This window comes from Peromyscus californicus, unplaced genomic scaffold (genome assembly GCF_007827085.1).
Source record: "Peromyscus californicus insignis strain IS unplaced genomic scaffold, ASM782708v3 Scaffold_6__1_contigs__length_162567912, whole genome shotgun sequence".
Taxonomy (NCBI): Eukaryota; Metazoa; Chordata; class Mammalia; order Rodentia; family Cricetidae; genus Peromyscus; species Peromyscus californicus.
Genome location: NW_026294584.1, coordinates 23,489,866 through 23,512,395, shown reverse-complemented (window position 1 = coordinate 23,512,395; position 22,530 = coordinate 23,489,866). Strand labels below are relative to the sequence as shown.

At 42.2% G+C, this 22,530-nt stretch overlaps 1 protein-coding gene across 6 annotated transcripts in view; it reads left to right on the top strand.

The window, feature by feature from the left end:
* Ica1 (islet cell autoantigen 1) overlaps window positions 1–22,530 on the top strand; it is a 147,778-nt gene that overhangs the window by 106,731 nt on the left and 18,517 nt on the right. For all 6 annotated transcript variants that reach the window (XM_052721877.1, XM_052721876.1, XM_052721875.1 and 3 more), the window contains exons 8-12: window positions 860–958; window positions 12,970–13,064; window positions 14,839–14,891; window positions 17,646–17,708; window positions 17,805–17,843. In XM_052721877.1, the coding sequence (XP_052577837.1) occupies window positions 860–958; window positions 12,970–13,064; window positions 14,839–14,891; window positions 17,646–17,708; window positions 17,805–17,843 (349 nt within the window). The remainder of the gene's footprint in view (window positions 1–859; window positions 959–12,969; window positions 13,065–14,838; window positions 14,892–17,645; window positions 17,709–17,804; window positions 17,844–22,530) is intronic.

The window sequence follows — 22,530 nt, the reverse complement described above, 5'->3', positions numbered from 1 at the left end:
GTGCCTGGAATACCTTTCTTCTTCATCTGTGCCTCTTCCAGATCCTACTCTGGACCCTGTTAGCACGATACCCTACATGTCTCATGTTGTGATTATTCAGCACGCTTGGTTTTGTCTCTCTTAATACTAAGATCCTCAGTGTAACCCTGTGTCTATCCTCAGTGCTGGCGACTCCAAATGCATGTGAAACACCAGATGCTTGGAGTTGTAGGAATGTGAAAATTGCTATATCCCCATTCCTTTTCCTCAAAGAATTCAAAGTTTAGGAAGTAAACTGGAAGCTGCAAGATTTTACTGTATTTCCCAAACCTCTAGAAAAGGTATTTCAAGCAGAAAAAAACTTTTAAGAATGCCAATGAGTAGGCCATGGTGGTACATGCCTTTAATCCTAGCACTCAGGAGGCTGAGGTAAGTGGATCTCTGTGAGTTCAAGGCTACCCTGGTCTAGAAAGCAAGTTCCAGGTCATCCAGGGTCACCCCATGTGACTCTGTCTCACCACTACCACCACCACCACCCCCAGAAAAACAAAAAGGAATGCCAATGAGACTTTGAGAGGGAGAAATCAATGTATCATACAATGAGATGAAAACCCTGGGTTTTGGAGAATGTACTGAATGGGACACAGAAGATGGAGAGGTGAGGGTCCCAAGTGGTAGGAGCAACCCAAGCATTGATAGAAACTCAGTTGGATGACATACCAAGGTCTAAGAGAACTATCCATCAGAGAAACAGAGGTACAAAGATGAGTGCCAATAAGTTGAGACCACCTGCAAAGTTATAGATAAGACCACTTCTCTGAGGACCAGGGTCAGAAGGGGGCATTTGAGACATTAATGACTTTACCATCTTTCCTTACAGACCACTCTGCTCCACTTTTGGGAAAAAACTTCTCACACCATGGCAGCCATCCATGAAAGCTTCAAAGGTTACCAACCGTATGAGTTCACAACGTTAAAGGTATGAAAGCGAGAGAGACCACTAGCAAATCGATGAAAAGGAAATTTTGTTTGGATTACAAGGCAAACCCAAGGCAGTGTCACTATTCCCAGAGCCCTACAGTCAGAGAGCGCCTTTCATCATATATCATGATAATCCGTACTTATCTGACATTGTTGAAGACAAGATTGCTCAAGAACAAGTAACTAATTCCTTTTTGTTTTCTTTAGTTTTCTTTTCTTTTCCCATTACCTGGAATGGAATTCAGGCTTTGTACATGCTAGACAGGTGCTCTACCACTGAGTTACATCCCTACTTTTTAATTATTAAATCTGAATATGCTCATCTGAGAAGATATATTTCTTTCCTCCCTTCTTTCTGAAAACTATCACTTTATTCTGAAGTTACCTCCAACATAGGATTGGAACGTTCCATAAGACTATAGTAATATTTTCTAATTGAAAGAACAACATTAAACTCAAGGATCCTTGCCTCAAAGGGGATTTGTGCATACAGTGTCTGATTCTCAGTATTGAAACTGATTTGGAATTATCTTGCCCTAATGGTTACTAGAAATGAATGCACATCAAGATAAGAAAGTGATTTTCATTCCAGAAGGATTTTGAGAATGATGGGAGAGAACAGTGGGCACTTTGTTGCTGGGTTGTGTCTTTGAAAGAAAACTATCAGGCAAGAACTAGCAAAAGCAAACCTTGAAATTGCTCACTTCTAATTTGTAAGGGAATTTATAAGGGTCCACCTTGCTAACAAAACATTGGAAAAAACCTATTTTTTTTTTTTGGCCTTAAAATGCATCTTTGATTTTAAATGTTTATAAGTCACCTACAAATTTACAAAAGTACTGAGGTAGAGACCTTCAAAGACCTTGTGTGAAAGTGAAGGTCTCAGGAGGGACGCAGGAGTGTCCACTTGCCCTGAGCTGTGTCCAAGCTGACTCCAGGAAGGACACCTGGCCATGAAGTTGTTCCTCACATTCCCTGCCTTGCTCAGTTGTTGGTATTCACTGACATGCCTCGTGGTGAATGCACCCTAAATATGCACGGTTTCACTCTGTCAACTATACACACTTACCAAGAGAAGCTTTTTATTTCTTATACATCCTGTATGTCCATCATCCAGCCAAATGTCCTGTACACAGTCAGCAAGCAGCCTGTCACACTGGCAGTGTGACTGTTGGAAACAGCTGCATTTCTTCTTTGTGATTTACTGATGCTTTCAACAACTTAGGAAGTAGCCCTCCTGACCAAGGCAGATTAAATCTGCAACCCAAGCTACCCACAGTTCTTAGCCTGGCCTGAGCAGACTGCAGACTACCCTTCCACGGGACACTTCTGGGCCATCATGATTGTTCTGCTGTTGTTGTTGTTTCATTTTTCTTTTTATAGTATTAAGGATTGAACCTAGGACCTCATGCGTGCTAGAAAAATACTCTACTGCTAACCTGTATCCCAAGCCCACATGTTTTAATTTGCGTCCAGTGCCAAAGGTTATCTGTCTTTTGAAACAGAAATTGGCCCAGAGACAAATGAAATGGCCCCTACCTCAAATATAATTTTAAAATGTTCATGTTTGAGTTCACTGCATATAAATGACAGTGTGAACTCATGACACTGAAGTCACGCCACAAGCATGGGAGAACACACGTGTGTCCCTGGCTTCCTGGGCTGAGGAAAATATGGCTCTGTGATTTTTGCCGTGCTGTTCACTCTACAGAAAGGATCATACTGCTTATGTTAGAATATTTCTGAGCAGTAATTTAGTGAAAGTTTAACTGTCATGATTTAGGACATAATTACAAATATTTTGGGCAGACAGCTTTTATATCCCTTGACCCTCCCTTATAGTTTAAATAATAGTGCACAGCTTATTTATAACATAATCTTGTAGGATAAATACATCTGTTGAAATATAATGGTGTTTCAGTCAGATTAATGGTAAGTATCCAAAAACCCATCAAGTAAGCTGTTCCTTCATTAGCATTAGAGAATGATGTCCATCTAGGCTTTCAGTGGTGACAGAGCTGATAATTATGTGGACTCCCACTGGACATAATAGAATCCTGTTATACACAGGTCATTATTTTTTATAGATAGATGTACTTGTGTATCAAATTGTATGCCATAAAACATGAAAAGGAAATACATTAATTCCCTATGTGCCCTGATCAAGTATGATGACACTGTCTGAATATCCAGAACTCTTGTACCAATATCCTTTTAAAATACATGGTCTGTATTATTTATTATTATTTATGAAATTTTTATTTCATCCAATAAATTTTTTTAAAACCTATAGTTTTAGAATGGCACTCTATATTGATAATGGGTATTTTGAAATATAAATAAATGTTTTTACAATTAATTTGTCCTCCAGGTTTACATAAGTGAATAGTCCCTTAAATGCCTTTTGGGACTCTGACTGGAAAGAAACATTGTCTTAGGAGAGGCTTGCCAAGCTCTGTTAATGAAAAGCGGCCCATTTGTTCTCTTTGCTTCGGGCTGTATTCTGAGTGCGTTGGTAATTGTGACATTGCAGCTGTATTTCCTGACTATTAGTTTTGTGCTTGATGAAGGATGATAATTAATGTGTTAAACACTTGGTGTGTCCTGTTTGGGAGGAAGACTTTCTTACAGCAGAAATGTATGGATGCACCTCATGCTCCTCGAACTTCAAATAGACCTTTCACTAAGAAACATAGAATGGTTCTTTTGTGAAATAAATTCATTATAAAAATGAATCTCTACTGCATATATTCACAATATTCAAGTGATGATTTTGACCATTTAATGGAAATGCTTACTATTTTTGTCCAGGCCTGATGTGATTATGTTGATTCTACCTTGGGGAGGGGTTAGAATCATTTCAATCTCAGGATAAGTTTTTAGCGTTCAATGTTATGGAAAATTGAGCTTTGAAATCTCATCTTAGGAAAATGTAAATCTGGTCATTGTAATGTCTCCAGCTGAAACAGAAGCAGTCTGACTCCAAGTGGCTACCAGGAAAAGGCGAGCTTCCTCATGCTTCTGCTTTCAAACAACAAACACTTACTGATTCATTAAGACGTTACTAACCATGCATATTGTACATGAATTATCATTAATGAATTAATTTTACACTGATTCCAAATCCGGGAACGTCTTTCACATGGCAGGAATTATCATGTCCTGGGGACAGGCATAGAATGTTACTTGCTGGATCTGGAAAACGTTGTCCCTTTTCTGGGGGAGCAATTTGGACTCAGAGCTTTAAGCATTTTAAAGAAACTAAATGAAATTCTGTCTCATTAGGAGAGAAGTGCCTGTCTTAAGTTGCCAGCCCTTAGATGTGGTTGTTTACTTCATTCTTCCAAGATATCACTTATACATTTCTCCATGCATCCCGGGCAGGCGACAGCCACAAAGGAGTCAAGTGGCTTTTCCCTGGATCATCTATGGCTCCGTTTGCATCAATTGCCATTCCTTCTCTAGCCAGCATGGGTGGAGTTGGGCATTTTTATAGGGATGTTAGGGTAAGGAGTAGGCCTTTTACAGCAGAGGGTGAGGACTGGGTCTCTTACAACAGAGGGTAAGGAGTGAGCCCTTCAGGTAGTGGACACACACTTCTGAAGGTTAGTTGAGGGCCGGCATGTCCTACTGAGTTTGTATTACGGGACTATTGGGGTTCCTGCTCATTTGTTTAAGACTGAATCTTAACCTGCACTGACTTTAAACTCATGATCCTCCTACTTCAGCCTCCCAAGTACTGGATTATAGTGTGTATGATTATACCACACTTGTTTCTTTTTTTAATTTTTATTTGAGACAGTGTTTCCCTCTGTAGTCGAAGCTGGCCTGAAATGCATCTCCTCTTGCTGCACACCTGAGTTGCTGGGATGCATCTTTATTTATTTATTTATTTATTTATTTATTTATTTATTTATTTATTTATTTATTATTTATTTATTTTTATTTTGGTTTTTCGAGACAGGGTTTCTCTGTGTGTAGCTTTGGAGCCTGTCCTGGAACTCACTCTGTAGCCCAGGCTGGCCTCGAACTCAACAGAGATCCGCCTGACTCTGCCTCTCAAGTGCTGGGATTAAAGGCGTGCACTACCACCGCCCGGCGCATCCTTATTTTTGAAGCCATCCAAGTGCTAGTGTTTAACAGAAATGGTCAGGAGCAAAGTATCTCCCTGTGTGTGGCACACTTCATTTCAGTGGCTTTGAGGCGAACACTGGATTTTTTCCACTTTGCTCTTCACATTTTCAGATAATATGATAAAAGTACATAAAAGCACAGCCAGCCAGACCAACTCTGCCAACGCCCAGCTGTGCCAGTGGTGGTGGTGGTGAAGGCAGCAATGATGAGGTGGTAGTGGAGGGGCTGCTGCCGCTGATGATGATGATGCTGATAATGCTGCTGCTGCTGCTGCTGCTGATGATGATGATGATGATGATGATGATGCTAAGGGCGGTGGTACAAGTGAGGTGGTACAAGAGGCTGGGAAAATGAAGACTGTTGCTGTCGGTGTGGACATTGGATTATAATGGTCGTGGCTGTGCTGCTGTTGAGACTTGTGGGCGTGGTGGTGGAGGATGAGGTGACAGTGGTATTGGTGGTGAGGGTGGTGGCAGCAGTGGCTGTAATGGCAGGTGAGATGGCGGGGGTGGAAGTCACAGCAGAGGCCTTCAGCTTCATCAGTGCTGATGCCTGAAATGAAGCCAGCCGCCGAGAGCAGCTGGGAGGAGGGTTTGTTGGAGTTGCTAGGTCTAGCAGCCCAGTTTCAGTTCTTTTCTTAACGTTTTCATCCCAGACTGGTCACCACCAGTCTCTCGGGCACGGTTGTCAATGGCAGATCTTACCAGACCTCAGCGAGGGCTGACCTAGCCCACTCCCTTCCTGCTTTCCACTGGACATCTGGCAGTTTCCATTCCCAAACCTGTCCTTCAACCCCACAGGCCTTGGTCTGCTCTCAAACAATTCCCACCAGGGATGGGAAAGCCAGAAAGGCAGGAGGGTGTGCCATCTCTTTAGCCAGGCTAGCTCTAACCAATACAAATTGGATTTGCAACTTGCTCTAGACCTGTGCCAAGATTTACCTCTAAGGAAACCTGAACTTAAAAACTTAACTTCAAACATGGTCAAAAATACTGCTGGAACAGCTGTAGCTGTCTTTTCCTTCTCTCTGGGGTGTGGGTCCCAGCACTGGGGCACGGAACACCATTCTGAAGACCACAATACTCTTAGCTTTCAAAAGACAAAAACATCCTTTTCTGAATTTTGTTTTTCTCAAATTCATATGCCTAGCAGCCTTCTTCCACCCACCTCCACATTTCTCAGTTAATCATTTGAGCATTTACCGACAGGCCACATGGCTCTGTAGTTCCTTGCTTTGAAAATAATGCCATAATAGTTTTTATGAAAATTGGGTAAATATCTCTGCAATGCTATTTTAGTTAACAGTCCCAACAAGGCAATTACTCGTGGCGAGCATCCAGAATATCCTTTTATACTCAGAGTCATTACTTTATAGGGTTCCGAGCAATGCTTTTTCCTTTCTTTCTTTTTTCCTTTTTCCTTTTTTTTTTTCCCAAGCTGTTCCAGGCCAGATCATTGGAAAGAACAAATTTGGAGGCATATCCCAGTTATTGGGGAGGAGGGAATAGATGAGCTGACCAGGGCCACCACTGAAATCTGAGCTGGGCAAGCCAGGCTTTGCCTATCATTTGCTGTCTCTGCCTTCTGGTGATTGGCATTATTTCTCCCTGGCAGCTGGTCACTCAGGCTCTTCTCACAACAGGGTGGGGCTTCTCCTGCCCCCACCCTAATTCTTCCCTAACTTCTCTTCGCAGGAAAAAAAAAAAAGCATACGCGCAACTGTAAAGAGAGTTCTTCTGTACCAGACGGTTTGCTATGAACTAATGTCTAGGAGAGTTTTCATATAATATGTGTGAGTCTTAAATGTACCTAGGTTGAGGTTGCAATTAATAGCACTGTTAGTTCAGCATTACCTTATAGAAAATGCCTGTGTTTTAGTTAACCCTCAAATTACCTTCGGAACACTTGGGTATGTTCAGTCTTATTCCCATGTTTCAAATGAAACCGGAGCTCAGAGACAGCTAGTAATGTGCCCAAGTCTCTGTGCATATGCTGTAGATCTGGGAACAGAAAAGTTCAGGCTTTTCCCACCCTGCTATGAATTGCTTCCCACAGGCACTTCTGGCTGTGGAGCAGGTGAGCAGGAGAAAGCAGAAATGCTACCTTTAAGAAGTACAGTCGTAACTTCCAATTAAAAATAATACTTTGAAGTTTTCTCTTGTAGATGAAAACAGTAATTTATGTCGCAGCCCCTCAAATGCCTGGGAATGTGTGGCTCCTCTTTAAGAAAGTGGAATGGAGTCCCTTCCATGTCCTTAACACTTCTCATTAAAGGGAAAGTTGAGTAAATGTCTTTGACTTGGTTCTTCGAGACCTTTTCTTAAATAGTGCAATTTTAAAGACAAATTCAAACATAGCTTCTAGTTGTTTTGTGGCTGAATGGCCTGAAGCCCATTACTTCACCTCTCTGAGTCTCCACTTCCATGCCAGGAAACCAGCGAAGCTTGTGAGGCTCTCTGAAGTCTGAGAGTGTGAACTCAGAGTGTAGAACTCATCACAGGATGGTCACTGAACCCACCAGGCTCCCTCTAGACCCTTCAGAGTCCTGACAAGAATGGTTTGGAGTGTTTGGTGCTCTGCATTCTCTCAGTTTAGCTTTCTAATGCTCCCTAAAATTGTATACATAAAATTATCTCCATGTTCTGGTGGGCAAACTGAGGCCTGAGAATGGTGAGAAACGTGTTCATGTCAAAGCACTGCTTGATTTATTTCCAAAGACCACCTCTTTCCAGCACACTGTGATGCCTTCCCACTACCAATTGCCCATGTTACTTTCAAGTATAAGATTATATATCTTGTGATGATGATCTCCCCTCTAATTTCACTTTGCTCTGTTGCTCTACAATTCACTTCCCAATTCTCTCTAGTACTAGATTAGTCGTATTCCTTATATGGTGTCATTTGTACATAGTGGGGGAAGTGTGTGGTGGGGAAGAGGGGCACATATGTTCTAAATGTCCATGAGTAGCATGGCTGGCACACATCATGTCCTCTGCTTTTTATTTCTCATGTGTTACTAATTATATAAACACAAACATACACACACCCAACTGAATGCCGCATCTTTTGACCATGCAAAACTATTTTCAGTGCTTTTGTTTCCTTTTTTTTGACAATTATTTGGCACCTTCCTATGTGTGCAGTATAATTAATGGAAAGTCGCATAAGAAAATAAAGTGTCTAATTAAGGACTGCAGGAAATGTTACTCCATTGTGTAAGCTGGGCTTCCATTTGGGTTATTAGAACTGGCTGCTGGCCTTTTGTCTCAGGAATTTGTTTTGTTGGGTAGTTTTGCTTTCTTTCAGATGAATGTTGCTGTTGCTTTTATTTTCCTAATACAGGAAGTAGTAATTCTCTTTATTATATTAAGCTGTTTCCTTTTTAAGACACATTTGCAAGCTGGGTCTGCACATTTCCTTTGTCACGCCGATCTTATATATTGTGCATGTGCTTCCTGAAGCTATTTGTGCATCGATGGAAACTATTAGCCTGTTGTGGTAGCCTGACCAGGAGAAGGTTACTTGGTCTGAAAACACCCTTTCATCCACAGAGAGCCTTCCAGTGAAGGGGCTGACGCTGTGCACTGCTGCCATGCAGTGATCGCCACAGACAGTTTGAGTGAAGAACTGAGCCAGTTGAGGTTTAGAAGCAGAATGCTTTGGAGTTTTCATTTCTGGCCACGGACTCAAATGTGGCTTCCACTGGCTGAGTTGTCTCTTCACACACAGCCCCCAGACCTCTCCTGTTCATTTTGCCTGAGCACATGTTCATGTCATTCAGAAAATGCTGTCACTCCGGACTTCTGAAGAGGCTGTAGGGTCAAGTGGTTTTTGTTTTGTTTTGTTTTGTTTTATCTAAATTGTGGACTTCAAAGTAATCTGAAAAATTCATTTCCAACATCCCTAACCCCTAATTCCCCCAACTATTTACTCACTCCCTGTGGCCCCTGGTTCCTTCATCCTGCAGAATGATGTGCACGCGACAGTCACACAGGAAACTAATTTTCAGGTGGGATTGGGACGTGAGCCTTTAAACTTTCTTTTAGAGTCTTTTTATCTCAGCACATGCCATCTTTCCTAAGAAACAAGCTTTGTGTGGCGTTCTGCTTTTTATCTTTTTGATTTCACTTTGTTTGATCTACAAGTCTTACTTTGGACTTGCCCATTGACGATGTTCTAAAATTGGTCATGCTGGTGAGTGTACAACTCTGTGAATGTATTGTAAATCTTTGACTCACAACTTTAGAGATGTTTGAATTCTGTGGCATGTGAATTGAATCTCAGATAAGCTGATGCGTGTGAACATAATATTCTCCTTCATTCAAAATTCTCAAAGCAAATAAATAAGCTAATGTAATGTGCTTACTATTAATTTTCCTTGTGGTTTTATAGGTCTTTTCATAGTATTCCCCTGAACCTTTAAATTTCTTAGCTAAGAGATCTAATTTTTAAAGTTGGCATTATATACATTAACTTTCAGCCAACAACTACATATTTAGCACTTCCCAAGCTGCAGAAACTAAATTATCATAGGGACAATAGTAATGTAGGAAGAGAAGAGCAATTGTCACAGGAATTATTAATAGTAAATTAAAGTAGCAATTGGAAGTGCGGCCATTCTGTTGGGAAAGCACAATAGGGTCTTAAGTGTGACTGTGGTGACAGGGAGCCAACCATTGAGGCCCTGCTAAGGGCCCAACGGGGGAAGGGCTGGAAAAGAAGGCATGAGTGGTTTACATTACAATGGGATTGTCAGAGAGCTGCTCAAGTGTGGTCAGGAGGGGAGGTGGGCTGGAGACAGAAGGGATGATAACCATGGAACTGTCAAGGGCATCTTGGGGTTTTAGACAAGGGCTGTGGCAGCTAGACGCAGCCCACTGAAGCAGACATGTCCATGGGCTGCCCAATGTTGATTGACAAAAAGGAAACACAATGAGAAGATAATTGAGCGAACCAGGAGGCCTGGACAAGTGTCATAGGATCTGAAAGTGAGTCCTGGGAGCCATCAGAACGTTGGCTGAAAATGCTCCTGCCTTCACTCTGATCAGAGCTGAACCATTCTATGGAGAATAAAGCTTCTGTTAGAGGGTGTGTGTATGTGTGTGTGTGTGTGTGTGTGTGTGTGTGTGTGTGTGTGTGTGTGTGTGTGTTGCCCTGATTGGCAACTGCATTGAAAAAAGTAAGCCCTTGACATCTGATGAACTCCCGCTTTTGTTTACATGTTTCTAACACACATGCACACCTACACATTTTCGCACTGCTTTTACTGGATGTTTTAGTGATAAACCATCTAGAGCATGGTCCAGATCCATTGTGCCACTTGTTCTAATCCTGTCCTTTGTAGCATTCCCCCTCATAGTCTAGGCTGCAGCCAGGGACCATGGATTGTATGTAGTTGTCATGCATTCGAGAAACAGCACAAAAGTTTGGGGAAACAAAGGAGGCAAAATGGCCAATGTGGACGAGCTGAGTAAAGGAATGTTCTCCCTGTGAGGCACTACTGGCCACATTATAGGGTCTCTGAAGACTTTTACTCTTGCCAGTCACGTCACAGCCCCAGTGGCCTCTTCACACGAAGCAAGCTGCTCTTACCTTTGGGTCTTTGTGTTCAAGCTTCTCTTCTCACCGAGTTGTACATGACTGGTTTCTTCTTCCTATTTCACTCTCAGCTGAGATTCCACCTCCAAGAGAGGACATCTCATCCACTGAAATAATGATCTGATGGTTTTCTGTCTCCCTGTTTAAATGATCTGCCTGGACACATCACTTGGTGACAGTTTTTCTTTTCACTGGTATCCAAAATATCCCAAACAGCATCTTATACATGGTAGCCACTCAAAAACTATTAGTTGGATGAATGTACTAATTTAATGTCCAGAGGCAGGGAGTCATTAAAGATAATGGCAATGCTGCACAGACAGGCTTTATGCAATGAAATGCTTCAGAACTTAAATCAAGGGACATAGACTCAATGAAGAGACCTTGGGTTGGCAAGGTATAGACACTGGCTGCCAAGCTCGACAGTGTGAGTTTGATTCCTGGGACCTGTGTGGTGGAAGGAGAGAACTGCTTCTGCAAGTTGTCCTCTGCCCTACACACATGCACCTTGGCACACCCCCAACCCCCACATATAAAATAAATAAGTGTTTAAAAAAGATTTAGAAACCTTGATCGCACATCAGAATACTAGTGAGTGAATGCACACTCATCTACTTTAATTTAATATTAAATGTTCACAGCATGAAAAATAGTCTATATTTTCAACTCTAATCTATTTTTATACACAAATTATGTTGGTGAAGAAGGTACATAATATCTATAAAAAGCCATTCCATAATCAGACTGTAAATGCCACTTGGCATGAGAAGGATGTTTTCAAATCTGGAGTGCCCAGTGAAACTGTGTGGACAGTAGTAGTAATTGATTTTGGCTTTGAAAGGATTCAGGATTTCTGAGGGTGAACAAGTAGGAAGAACAAAGATAGGGTGGGAACAATGAGCACACGGGACTCTGAGGAGGTGGTTCTAACTGAATAGAAAGTGCATGATTTGCAGAAGCAACAGGAGCCAGTGAAGGTAGCATTGAGTTTTAAGATTACTTAGAATCAAGCAGAGAGAGGTTTTTAGATTAGGCATGGAGAAAAATAAGGAACTATTATAAATTCTTAAGAACAAGGGTAGTATGATGACATGGGTATTTTAGGAAAATTACTCAGTGTGGGGAGTGAAACTAGCCTGGCAGTTGGGGGTGTAACTCCAGTATCCATCTGGTGTCCGGGGCAGACTCCAAAGTCAGCCTCAGCTATGCTGTGCCTGGACACAGCCTTAGAGCGCCTTCACCCAGGCCTCCAGTCAGCCATCACTAATCGATCTGCATTGGCCCCGAAGCCTGCCTGCCCCCCTCTGTGTGCCAGAGTGGAGAGTGGAGCACAGGAAGGATGGTAGAAGGGCGGGGAGGCCAGGGGATGAGAACCTGGACTTCAGTAGTTCTGAGAATGTAAAGATAACTATCTTGAGATATTCCTTTTGTGTTCGTAGGTTTGTGTTTTAATCAGGGCCCAAAATAGAAGTCATTTTGTGTCTGTCATTATTCACTGTTAAGGAAACGTTTGCTTTCGCTTTCTGGGTCTTAGCTACTGGTGTACAGTTTGTAGGAACCTGCTTCTTGAAAACAAAAACAAAAACTTCCTTTAAATATTTAATAAACCTTTAAAACAGTAACTTTAGCAGATGATGTGCCAACCAAAACAAAAAAGAAAAAAAAAAGGCTACTGCCTGTTTTTAATCTACAAGACTTAGGGAGACACCTGCTCTGTCCTTCCGTGGGAGTTAGCTGTCTGAATATTTAAGATGCTATTTTGATTTTTTTCTTAAAAAAAAATAGATTTTTGTTATCTACTATTTTTAAAGATGTTTTTTAAATTGCAAAATAGCAAACAAAATTAAAAATGAAATGCAGTTGTCTCAGCTCGGGTGGCTGAGGAAAGCCCTCCGCTATGTCAGAGTGTGGGCTTCCGGCACAGCAGAGCGTTTATCTTAGCTGCACGCTGAGGTTGGAAAGGAAAGTTCACAATGACCAAAAGGTCTTTTCTGAGTAACTTATCCCCAAGGTGAAAACATAAATGCAGCGGCAAATCAACCCTCCCTTGTAGGCTGTTGTCATTGAATCTGACTGAGAACGTTGTTGCTTCACCATGGAAAACTTTACCTGTGTACACTCGAGCAGGACAACCTCTGCAAACCTCTGGTCCCGGGTGTGGTTATAGGCACTGATGGCAGGTGACTATTTTTATTGATGACTTTTCTGTAATGTTCTTTTCTTTTCCTTTTTTCCCCCTCTTTCTTTCTTTCTTTCTACCTGTGACTTATGATCAAGAGCTTACAAGACCCCATGAAGAAGCTAGTTGAGAAAGAAGGGAAGAAGAGCACACGGAGGGAAAGCCTGGAAGCTGTGGCCCAGGAGCCGAGGCAGTAAGTCCCGCATCTTTTCATCTTGACATACAGGTGAGGGTAGCACAGTCCTCATAGCCAAGTCCAGGTGAGGCCACGACACAGAGGGGTCACCGTGCCCTCACCATCCTTCTGCCTTGTGAGGAGTTTACAGTCTGGGAAAGACAGGTGTCCCCATGCTGCCAGCCCCATGTCCTCTCTGCCTTCTGGCAGACCCTATCTGTCGAATCAACACTCACAAGATATCCTAGACAGGAATCCCCCCACCTTTTCTCTGTAGAAGGCTATGGCTTATGAAATTGCTTAGCCATGCATGTAGTCTAAAAATGTGTGGGGTTGTGGCCTTTTCCCCTCACTGCTCGGGCTTTCTGCTCTCGTCTCTGAAGCAGAGATTAGCCCAGAGTGCAGGAAGTGGCTCCGCTGTCTCCGTTTCTCACCTGCCATCATTTAGAAACACGAAAGTGCGTTTGCAGTGCAAATGGTACATGATTCTTGACCTGACCCAGGGAGAAGGAACTTCGAATGCGTGGCATTGTCTGCAGAGATGGACAGCCTGTGGAAGGCAGTTGCTCTGGACTGGCTGACCCAGGAATGTGCAAGAACCATAATTCCCCCATTCTATTCCTTGTCTCCACACCTCCAAAATTTAGATGACAGCTTTAAGGTTAGACAGGCTGACGATTTTACTATAGTTCTAAGAAAGTTTGGGATACGTGTTTAGTCCCATAGTAGAAATATTTGCTCCCAACATTAACCCCTTTTTAATTTGAAGGGAAACCCAGGAAAATTTCTCTGGTGCAGAACACAGGCAAGTTTTCATAGCTGAACAGACTGTAGGTTGTGATGTGGATCTGCACAATTGCCTCCTGGCAAGGGGCATCTAGTGACGGCATGCTGCCTGCTGCCACGGTGTAAACACTCTGTGGAACCCCTTCTCACGCTGATCCTCCATGTATTCAGTTTACCCGTGGCCACATTGGGTAGAGGATGGACTGTGGCTCGGCGAGGGTAAGGTACCACGCTGAACCCATTAGAGGCCACACCAGAGCGAGTTCCACAGAACCTTCCTTTTATCATATAAGTGAGTGCAACCCAAATAAACCTTTAGTCTTTACCCAGGAGAGAACTACACGGGACTTTCTTGATGTGTTCACTAATTCAGGTTTCTCAAGTGTCTTAGTACTTCTTCTCTGAGAGCTCCAAAAGCATACCAGTCGCTATTTTAAATGAAAGATTAGAAGGAATTTTGTTCAGAAATAGCAGATAAAAGCCAGGAAGCACGAAAGGAGTGTGAGGGTGGGGAAGGGTCTGTCTGTAAAGTCATGGGAAGAGCTTCCTCTGATGGGCAAGTGTGCCTCTGGGTTTGGGAGTGACCCTGCCCTCAACCTTCTCTGTAGTTTAGCATCTCCTTTAACACCAGGAATCGGGATTAACCATTGCCTAGCCATCTCTTTCTATAGCTGTGCATGGTGATAACTATGTGAGCACATTGCAATTATCCCTAACTGCCCAGCAAGATGTTTACAGAGTATGTGCCTTATGGTGAAGCCATACTCATGGATGAAGATGCTGTAGGATGTTACAAAAAGTGAGCAGTGCTATTTCTTCCTCAGAAAATAGATGCCATACAAATGACCCCTCTCTCTGTGTCTCCTTCTCTCTTCCTCTGCCCCTGTCATGTGTGGGGGTGGGGTGTGTTGTCAGTGAAGGAATGGAAATCACACTGAAAGAATGTAGCACTACCATAAACATAAACTTGCAGAACTGTGTAACCCAGCTTTCTTTTTATTTTAAGATTAATTTCTTTGGAGGATGAGAACCAGCCCAAAGAATCGTCTACTTGTAAGAGTAAGTTTTCATTTCCATTTAAATTGCTTCGGAAACCCTGAATTAATGCACAACAGACAACTTGTTTCTCTTTTTGGTAAATTACCTCCTGGCTGCTTTCTTTTCCATCTTAAGAAAAGACTATATTAATTTGCTTCCTGTAGTCTCAGATATTAATGCTGTCAGCCCTTTAGCAGTACCAAGAGATGTCGTGTAGTTTGAACCAGAAACTGCCATCTTGCGTGACTTCAGCACCCTCCACGTGGTGGGACGTGGCAGGCAGCTGCCCCTTTCCAGGAGACAGGATTTCTGAACTGCTCTGAGTAGTCAGCCCTAGCTCCAGGTCTTAGTGCAACCTTAGTATCACATGCAGGGTGTGGTCAGTGGGGATTGGTGGGTGGGCGTTCCTCATTGCTGGAGACAGGAGAGCCCAGACTTTGCCCTCCCAAGTGAATGCTCAGGCCACATTAAGGAGTGGCGCCAGCTTCCTCAAGGTAACCTGAAGCCTACCTTGGAGAAGGCTCTGTACATTGAGAGGTGGCACTCTGATGTGGCATTCTGCTGTCTCTGGCTCCTGCACTGCTGCCAGATTTTCTCTTGGCTCCTTACCATAAAGGTACAGAGTATGGTAAACTATGGTAAAACCAATATGTAACAATGCTGAGCCCTTCTCCAGGAGTTAAAATCTTCACAGATGGAAAGGCGATTTACATTATACAGGTAACTAAAGATGTTATGTCAATAACAAAAATCACCCAACCTTCTGTTCAGACAGGCCCTCCTGGGGACACACTCCCATCTTCCCTGCCTGGAGAGAGGCTCGGGAAGCCTGCCCAGGAAAGGAGACCTGTGAAGCAAGTCCTCGAGCTTTCCTTCTGCTCCATTCTCCTTCATCCTGGCTCTTCCTACTTTTCCAACCACTCGCCGAACCTACACACCTGACCCCACCCCACCCCTCCGCCTTTCCTCTCTCCTTTTCTGTTTTCAATCTGCCTTCAGTAGAAAATAGGAAATAAGAAACAAACAAACAAACATGTAGGTGTGGTGGTACATGCCTCCAACCCATCTGTGCTTGGGAGGCGGAGACAAGGGCATTGGAAGGAAACTGAAGGTCATCTTCAGATGTTTTTACCTCAGAGGTGTGTTTTCTAGCTCCACCTCAGTGCCCCACACAGCACGAAGCTCCACCAGAAAACGTTACACACTGCACACAGCCGGACCTTTCTGGAATGAGGCTCCCACTCAACAGCGGAAGCAGATAGTAGCAATTGCTCCCATCTCCAACTGTAGTGATGCTGGTCAGAGCTACCTAGGCGAAGGCCAGCCTTCTGGGTGTGCGTTACAGAGGCCTCACGTAATTGAGGGAATCGGGACAAGCTAAAGCCATTTGCTATTGTAAGACTAGTCAAAGGAAAAGAAACAGCCCGAGCAAAGGAATGAGCCAGGAAGAACCAGGCAACGTCAGAAAAGTGGCATTCTAGAGTCTGAGGAGAAGTAAGCGGTGGAGAGGCTAGGCCTGATTTTATGGCTCTGGAAGAGCTATCTGTGTTGATCCAGGCCTCCAGCCTCAGTGCCCCTCTGTGAACCTATGGCATGAACCAATGTTGTATGGGAATCAAAGTCATAGAGTAGAACATATTTAGTGCTTCAGAAAAATGTAAACTCCACTTTATTGTATTCATATAAAAGTTTCAAATCTATATAACTTATGTAGATTTGTACAGTATGTGACTATAGAGAAGAAAATGCAACTTTTCTCTTTCCTTATATAATTTAATTGGGTGTGATATTTGCATAATATTTGGAGATTGTGAATCCATTATGATGAAGTGGCACTGTCCTTTATTCGGGGACCTATAGGAGGTCTGATGAACATAGGAGCAAACTGAGTTTGAGGCTGTCCTATCACGTGTGTACGCATGCGTGTATAACCACGCTTTATTGCTTATTGTAAGCCACAGTTAGTTCACACCACGACTGAGTTCAAGGCACAGAGGTTTCCCATGTACCTTTGTCCCCACATACGGTACTTTTCACTATCAACATCCTGTACCAGCGTGGTGTTTGTATAACCAACAAGCCTAAATAGTAACACCCTTATCACCCAAAGTCCACAGTTGATATAGTGCTCACTTTTAGTGTTCTATTATAAATCTGATGGCTATTATAAATCTGAAATGGTTCATTTTTCCTATTAAAGTATCATATAAAATATCACCTGCTTCCATGCTCTCTGTCTCTCGCTCTCACCTCCTCACCCACCACGCATGCCCTTAGCATCCACTGGCCTTTTTACTGTCTCGGCAGGTTTCCTCAGAATTAGAGAATACAAGGTTTTCAGTCTTTCAAAAAAAAAAATGATTCTTTATTGAGAATTCAATATTCCTTTTTTCATTTTAGCCAAGCCCATATGGTTAAAATTTGTTAATGATACCCAGTAATAGTCAATTACTTAAGTCATTCATTTTTCCATGGGTGGAAAAAAGAACAGTATAATAGAGTATTGTATGGGTTATCTGTCAAACAAAACAGAGATTCTTTGGAAATGTGGACATTAAATTTAATTAAATAAATTAATTACATAAAATTAAAATTCCGAATTTAAATTCATTGAGAGCCAACTGCTGAAGTAAAAGGTAAACTGAGGACCACTGCTTTACATGAGAGAGTTTAGATTGTTCTCTCTTTCCAGCCGTGTACATTTCCCGCACACACAGTATATAAACATGTACCACTGTGGGCTGCTCGTAACCAACTGCATATGTTGCATTTCAGCTGAAGATGGAAAAGGTGTTTTGTCATCTGTCGACAAAAGCTCTGCCTATGATGCATGCTCAGGTAATCCAAAGACAGACTTCCCAGTTTTCGTCATTTACTCAAACTCCTTATGGAATGGAATTAACTGATAATTCATTTGCTTTTGCTTCTCATAAGGACCAATAGATGAACTACTAGATGTGAAACCTGAAGAAGGTAAGATTTATATAGTCTTTGAAGTTTATAATTTGATTAGATTTTTAAGTTCTCTTGTTGTCAGTGCAAGAAAATTCAATAGTTATCATATATATGTATATATTTTTGGTTTTTGGAGACAGGGTTTCTTTGTGTCACTTTGGTGCCTGTCCTGGATCTCGCTCTGTAGACCAGGCTGGCCTTGAACTCACAGAGATCTGCCTGACACTGCTTCTTGAGTGCTGGGATTAAAGGTGTGGGCCACCACTGCCTGGCCTCTTCTGATTTTTTTTGAATAGTTATCTTTTTAATAGCTTACAGTCATAAACAAAAAATTTTAGATGACAGCCATTATAGATTACCTTACATATGCTCAAGCAATATGTAATATGTATTTATTATTATTTAATTAGACGATGTTTTTAAAGCTGATTATGATGAAGGTACTACGCTGTAACAGAAAAACTAACTTTCTAAACGAGACGTTGTGGATTTTGAATTTTTTCCTCCCATCAGTGACGTTAAGTAATTTGCTTGATATTCAAACTCTGTAAGCCTCAGTTGTTCTTGCCTGTAAAATGGAACCAAATACAGTAACCTAACCAGGGAACTGTCAGGAATGGAACTCAGGTATGAAAAGGCTATTTTGTGGTTTCTGATGCAGGGATACTCTTGGAATGATGGCTTGTTGAGAAAGGGGGGTGTTAGTTAGGAGTGTTCTCTAGATGGTATACAATGCTGTATGTTGGTTGAACCTTAGTAAACCAAGTCCACCAGACTTAGAAATCTTATGCTGACTACTAAACAGCTACTTGAAAGAGAATTCAGGAGTCTGTATTTAGATGATACTTATGGTACTGAGTGATCTAAGGAAACTGAGTAGTTTCTATGTAATCCTAGCCTTTGCTTTTCATCCAAACAAAAGTTTCCCTTTAATGATTTACCAAGAGTCCAAAATGACCCCAAGACTCTGAGCCAAACATCAGAGTATCCCTTGACCTGGAGATTGGCATTCTGCCCTGATCATAGAGGTTTCTTACAGCATACAACTGACCCAAACCATCCAGTGGACCTCAGTCAACCAAGGTATGATTCAACTCAGTCTGAATTTGACCTGTTAGACTGTGAGTTATTGTGAGAGATGCCTGAGAGAAACAGTTTAAAGGAAGAAAGGTTTATCTTGGCTCATGGTTCCAGCCTATGCTCTGCTGGCTTTTTAACTCTGTGGTAAGGCAGAAACATCATGGAGGAAGGGCATGGTGGAAAAAAGCCACTCACCTCACAGAGGTCAAAAGCACAGTAACAGGAAGGAACCACACCAAGACATGCCCCCAGCCAGCCACTTCCTCCCGCTCCGTACTTCCAGGGTTCCATCACCTCCCAATTGTCTACTTCAAATTTGAGTCTATCCATGGGTCAACTTGATTAGGGCAAAGTCTATGTGGTCTAGTTTTCTCTGAATCACAGATACTCCTAGAGGTGTGCTTAATAGTCTCCTTAGGGGCTCTCAATCCAGTCAAGTTAAAACTCAAGATTAACCATCAAGGTGTGGGCTGAATCCACAGAGTACTAGAGAAAAAAATCTCTCAGAGATACAAAGTCACCACAACTTTGCCATGAACTTCTCAGGGCTTGGGAATATAGAACCAAAGGTGGAAGTCTTTGCCTCGTTAATGTTTTACTGAAGGCGTCATACTATGCAATATTTCATCAAAATGATGTGAGATTAGTAAATCAGAAACCATAGCAAGTAATGAAATGAATGAGTGAACAGTGAGTATGGATTGCCATACACAGCCCCCATTTTTGTAAGGCCCTTTCCCCTCTGGTTTAAGAATAAAGCATTTTAAAGCCGGGCGGTGGTGGCGCACGCCTTTAATCCCAGCACTCGGGAGGCAGAGCCAGGCGGATCTCTGTGAGTTCGAGGCCAGCCTGGGCTACCAAGTGAGTTCCAGGACAGGCGCAAAGCTACACAGAGAAACCCTGTCTCGAAAAACCAAAAAAAAAAAAAAAAAAAAGAATAAAGCATTTTAATGGAATAAAAAATTTCCTTTACAAATTATTTTGGAGTACTGAAATATTTTAATCTTACCAAAATGGCATGAGAATAATACAAGCCCTAAGTATTTACCACCCAGTTTCAACAACAACATTTAATAAACGTATTCATAATCATATGCGTGCTCCATCGTATCTTATTTTGATGGATTGGTATTCCTCCCAAACACAGCATCTTGTTTATATGGCTTTTTCTTTGTTTATAACTCTATTTAATTTTATTATTTTAGTAGACTTGATTTTTGAATCGGTAGTATATTCATATTAGTACATAAGGTAATAGAATATTGTATTTTAAAAACTCAGCCCCATTTCTGTACCTGGCCCACACTCCATCTTGACAACAAAGTGCCCCCCCCAGGCCTCCCATCCTTCTAAAGCTTTTGTACTGAGACATAGAAAAAAGGAGTCCATATGCTTTCTTCCTTCTCCCTTTATAAGGGGTAAAAGAAGATGTGGAGCTTTATACAAAGATTTTTTAAAAAACTGGTAGACTGCTACAACCTTAGCCCCAAAGTCAGCATTTCCTCATAGAATTAGAGCAGAAAGCTACTGCTTGCAATAATGTGCCGGCTTTCATAGACTTCCTCATATGCCAGGACCCATTGGATGAAGATTGACATCTATTTATTGAAAGCAAGTTTCATGCCCCATTGCTTTTAGTTCTAAAGATGAAGCTGGATGTGCTCTTCCCTGATACAAGTACCAGTTCTCAGGCAGAAAGATAGAGTCACCGGTCTTCCCCAGTCAAATGCAATGTCACATTAGACACCCAGTCCCTTCATCACTGCTGTCCCACAGAGTCCTCCAGTGGGCCTGAGGGATGCTCTCCACTGTAGATAGAGTTTTCCTGTCTGGCCCACAGTCAGGACAAATCTCTGACACCCGCCAGTCCCACAGCCGCTCAGACCCAACCAAGCAAATACAGAGACTTATATTGCTTACAAACTGTATGGTCGTGGCAGGCTTCTTGCTAACTGTTCTTATATCTTAAATTAATCCATTTCTATAAATCTATACCTTGCCACGTGGCTCGTGGCTTACCAGCATCTTCACATGCTGCTAGTCATGGTAGCGGCTGGCAGTGTCTCCCTCACTCAGCTTCCTGTTCTCTCAATTCTCCTCTCTGTTAGTCCCACCTATACTTACTTCCTGCCTGGCCACTGGCCAATCAGTGTTTTATTTATTGACCAATCAGAGCATTTGCCATACAGACCATTCCACAGCACTCCACTGTCTGCCTCTTCTATGTTTTCCTCCCTCTGGGTGGTATTGGCTCTGAAACCACAACCACAAATATAAAGATGCTCTCAATGCACCAAGGGCTTGTGGTGACCAAAGGAAAAAAAGGATGCCTGCTGTTCTGTTCACTTCAAAATGCATGTCCTTTAGAACTACATCCAGGCCCAAGTTCTGAACTACAATGCTGATTATAGTATGCAACGTTAGATGTGAAGAAATAAAAAGCACTTAATCCGAGGACGGCTAATTTTATAAGACTTGGGAGCTCTAGCTCTAGCTCAGCATTCTCCTACTAAATGATAAAGTAATAGAAAATCAATTCTTGACCACACAGCATAAAAATATTTTAGTAAAAAATTAGTGACATTCTGACATTCTTGAAAGTGGATCTGAAGTCACCATATACCACACATGACATGTGACCTTCATTCATGAATTATAGCATGTAGAAATCTTTGTGTTCCTCAAGGTGGACCCCCCCCAAATAACATTCTGCTGAACAAAAAAGATGCAGTATAAAGCGGATGAAAATTTGATGAGTTAAACTTCCCTAAATCTTATCACTAAGCCTTTACCTAAAGCACAAGGTCTAGGCCAATCAAAAAACAAAACAAAACTATTGTCCTTATTACAAAAAAAACGTGTTTGTTGTCTTCCTCTGTCACGGCTGTGTTTCTATATCTGGCCAGGTATAGTGATGACAGTCCGTTCAGCAGCTAGCCGAGGTCTAGGTGAGAACCTTTAGCCCACAGCAATCATGTGTTATCCAGTGGTGCCTAGCTTCTCTGAGTCACCAAACTGCTACCTGTAGTCATCCTTACAGTCATATGAGAGAGCTGATTGCTCTGCCTGAGGACATACAATGACCAAGTGCTAAATTCCTGATCTTCTCTCATAAACACTCCCCCTCCCTTCCTGTCAGTATTCCGGGACATGCTGGTGACCTGGGTCACCCCATGAAATAGTCATATACTTTTTCTTTACAGTGATGGGAAGAACTCATCCTTTACACATTAGACTAGCGCTCTACCACTGAGCCACACACACACACACCCCCAGCCCAACAATAATACAGACACCTTTAAAATAAAATACTGAAAACAGGAGTGTGTCAGCAAACCTGTAATCCCAATACTTGAGAGGTGGAGGATTAAAGTTCAGGAGTTCAAAGCCACCCTCGGCTGTATAACAAGTTTGAGGTCCACACAAGCCACATGAAACTCTGCTTAATAAAACCAAATATATAATAAAATAAATGTTCACAATCGTGTAGTAGTGTGCTGTACATAGAATTATTTCTATGGAGATTCTTAAAGACTTGGTCCAGCCCTGTTGTGAGAGAGGTTAGTTGCTAAACTCTAATATTCAAGTGGAGGGGCGGGATCTTAGCAGTCAGGTATTTTTGTGT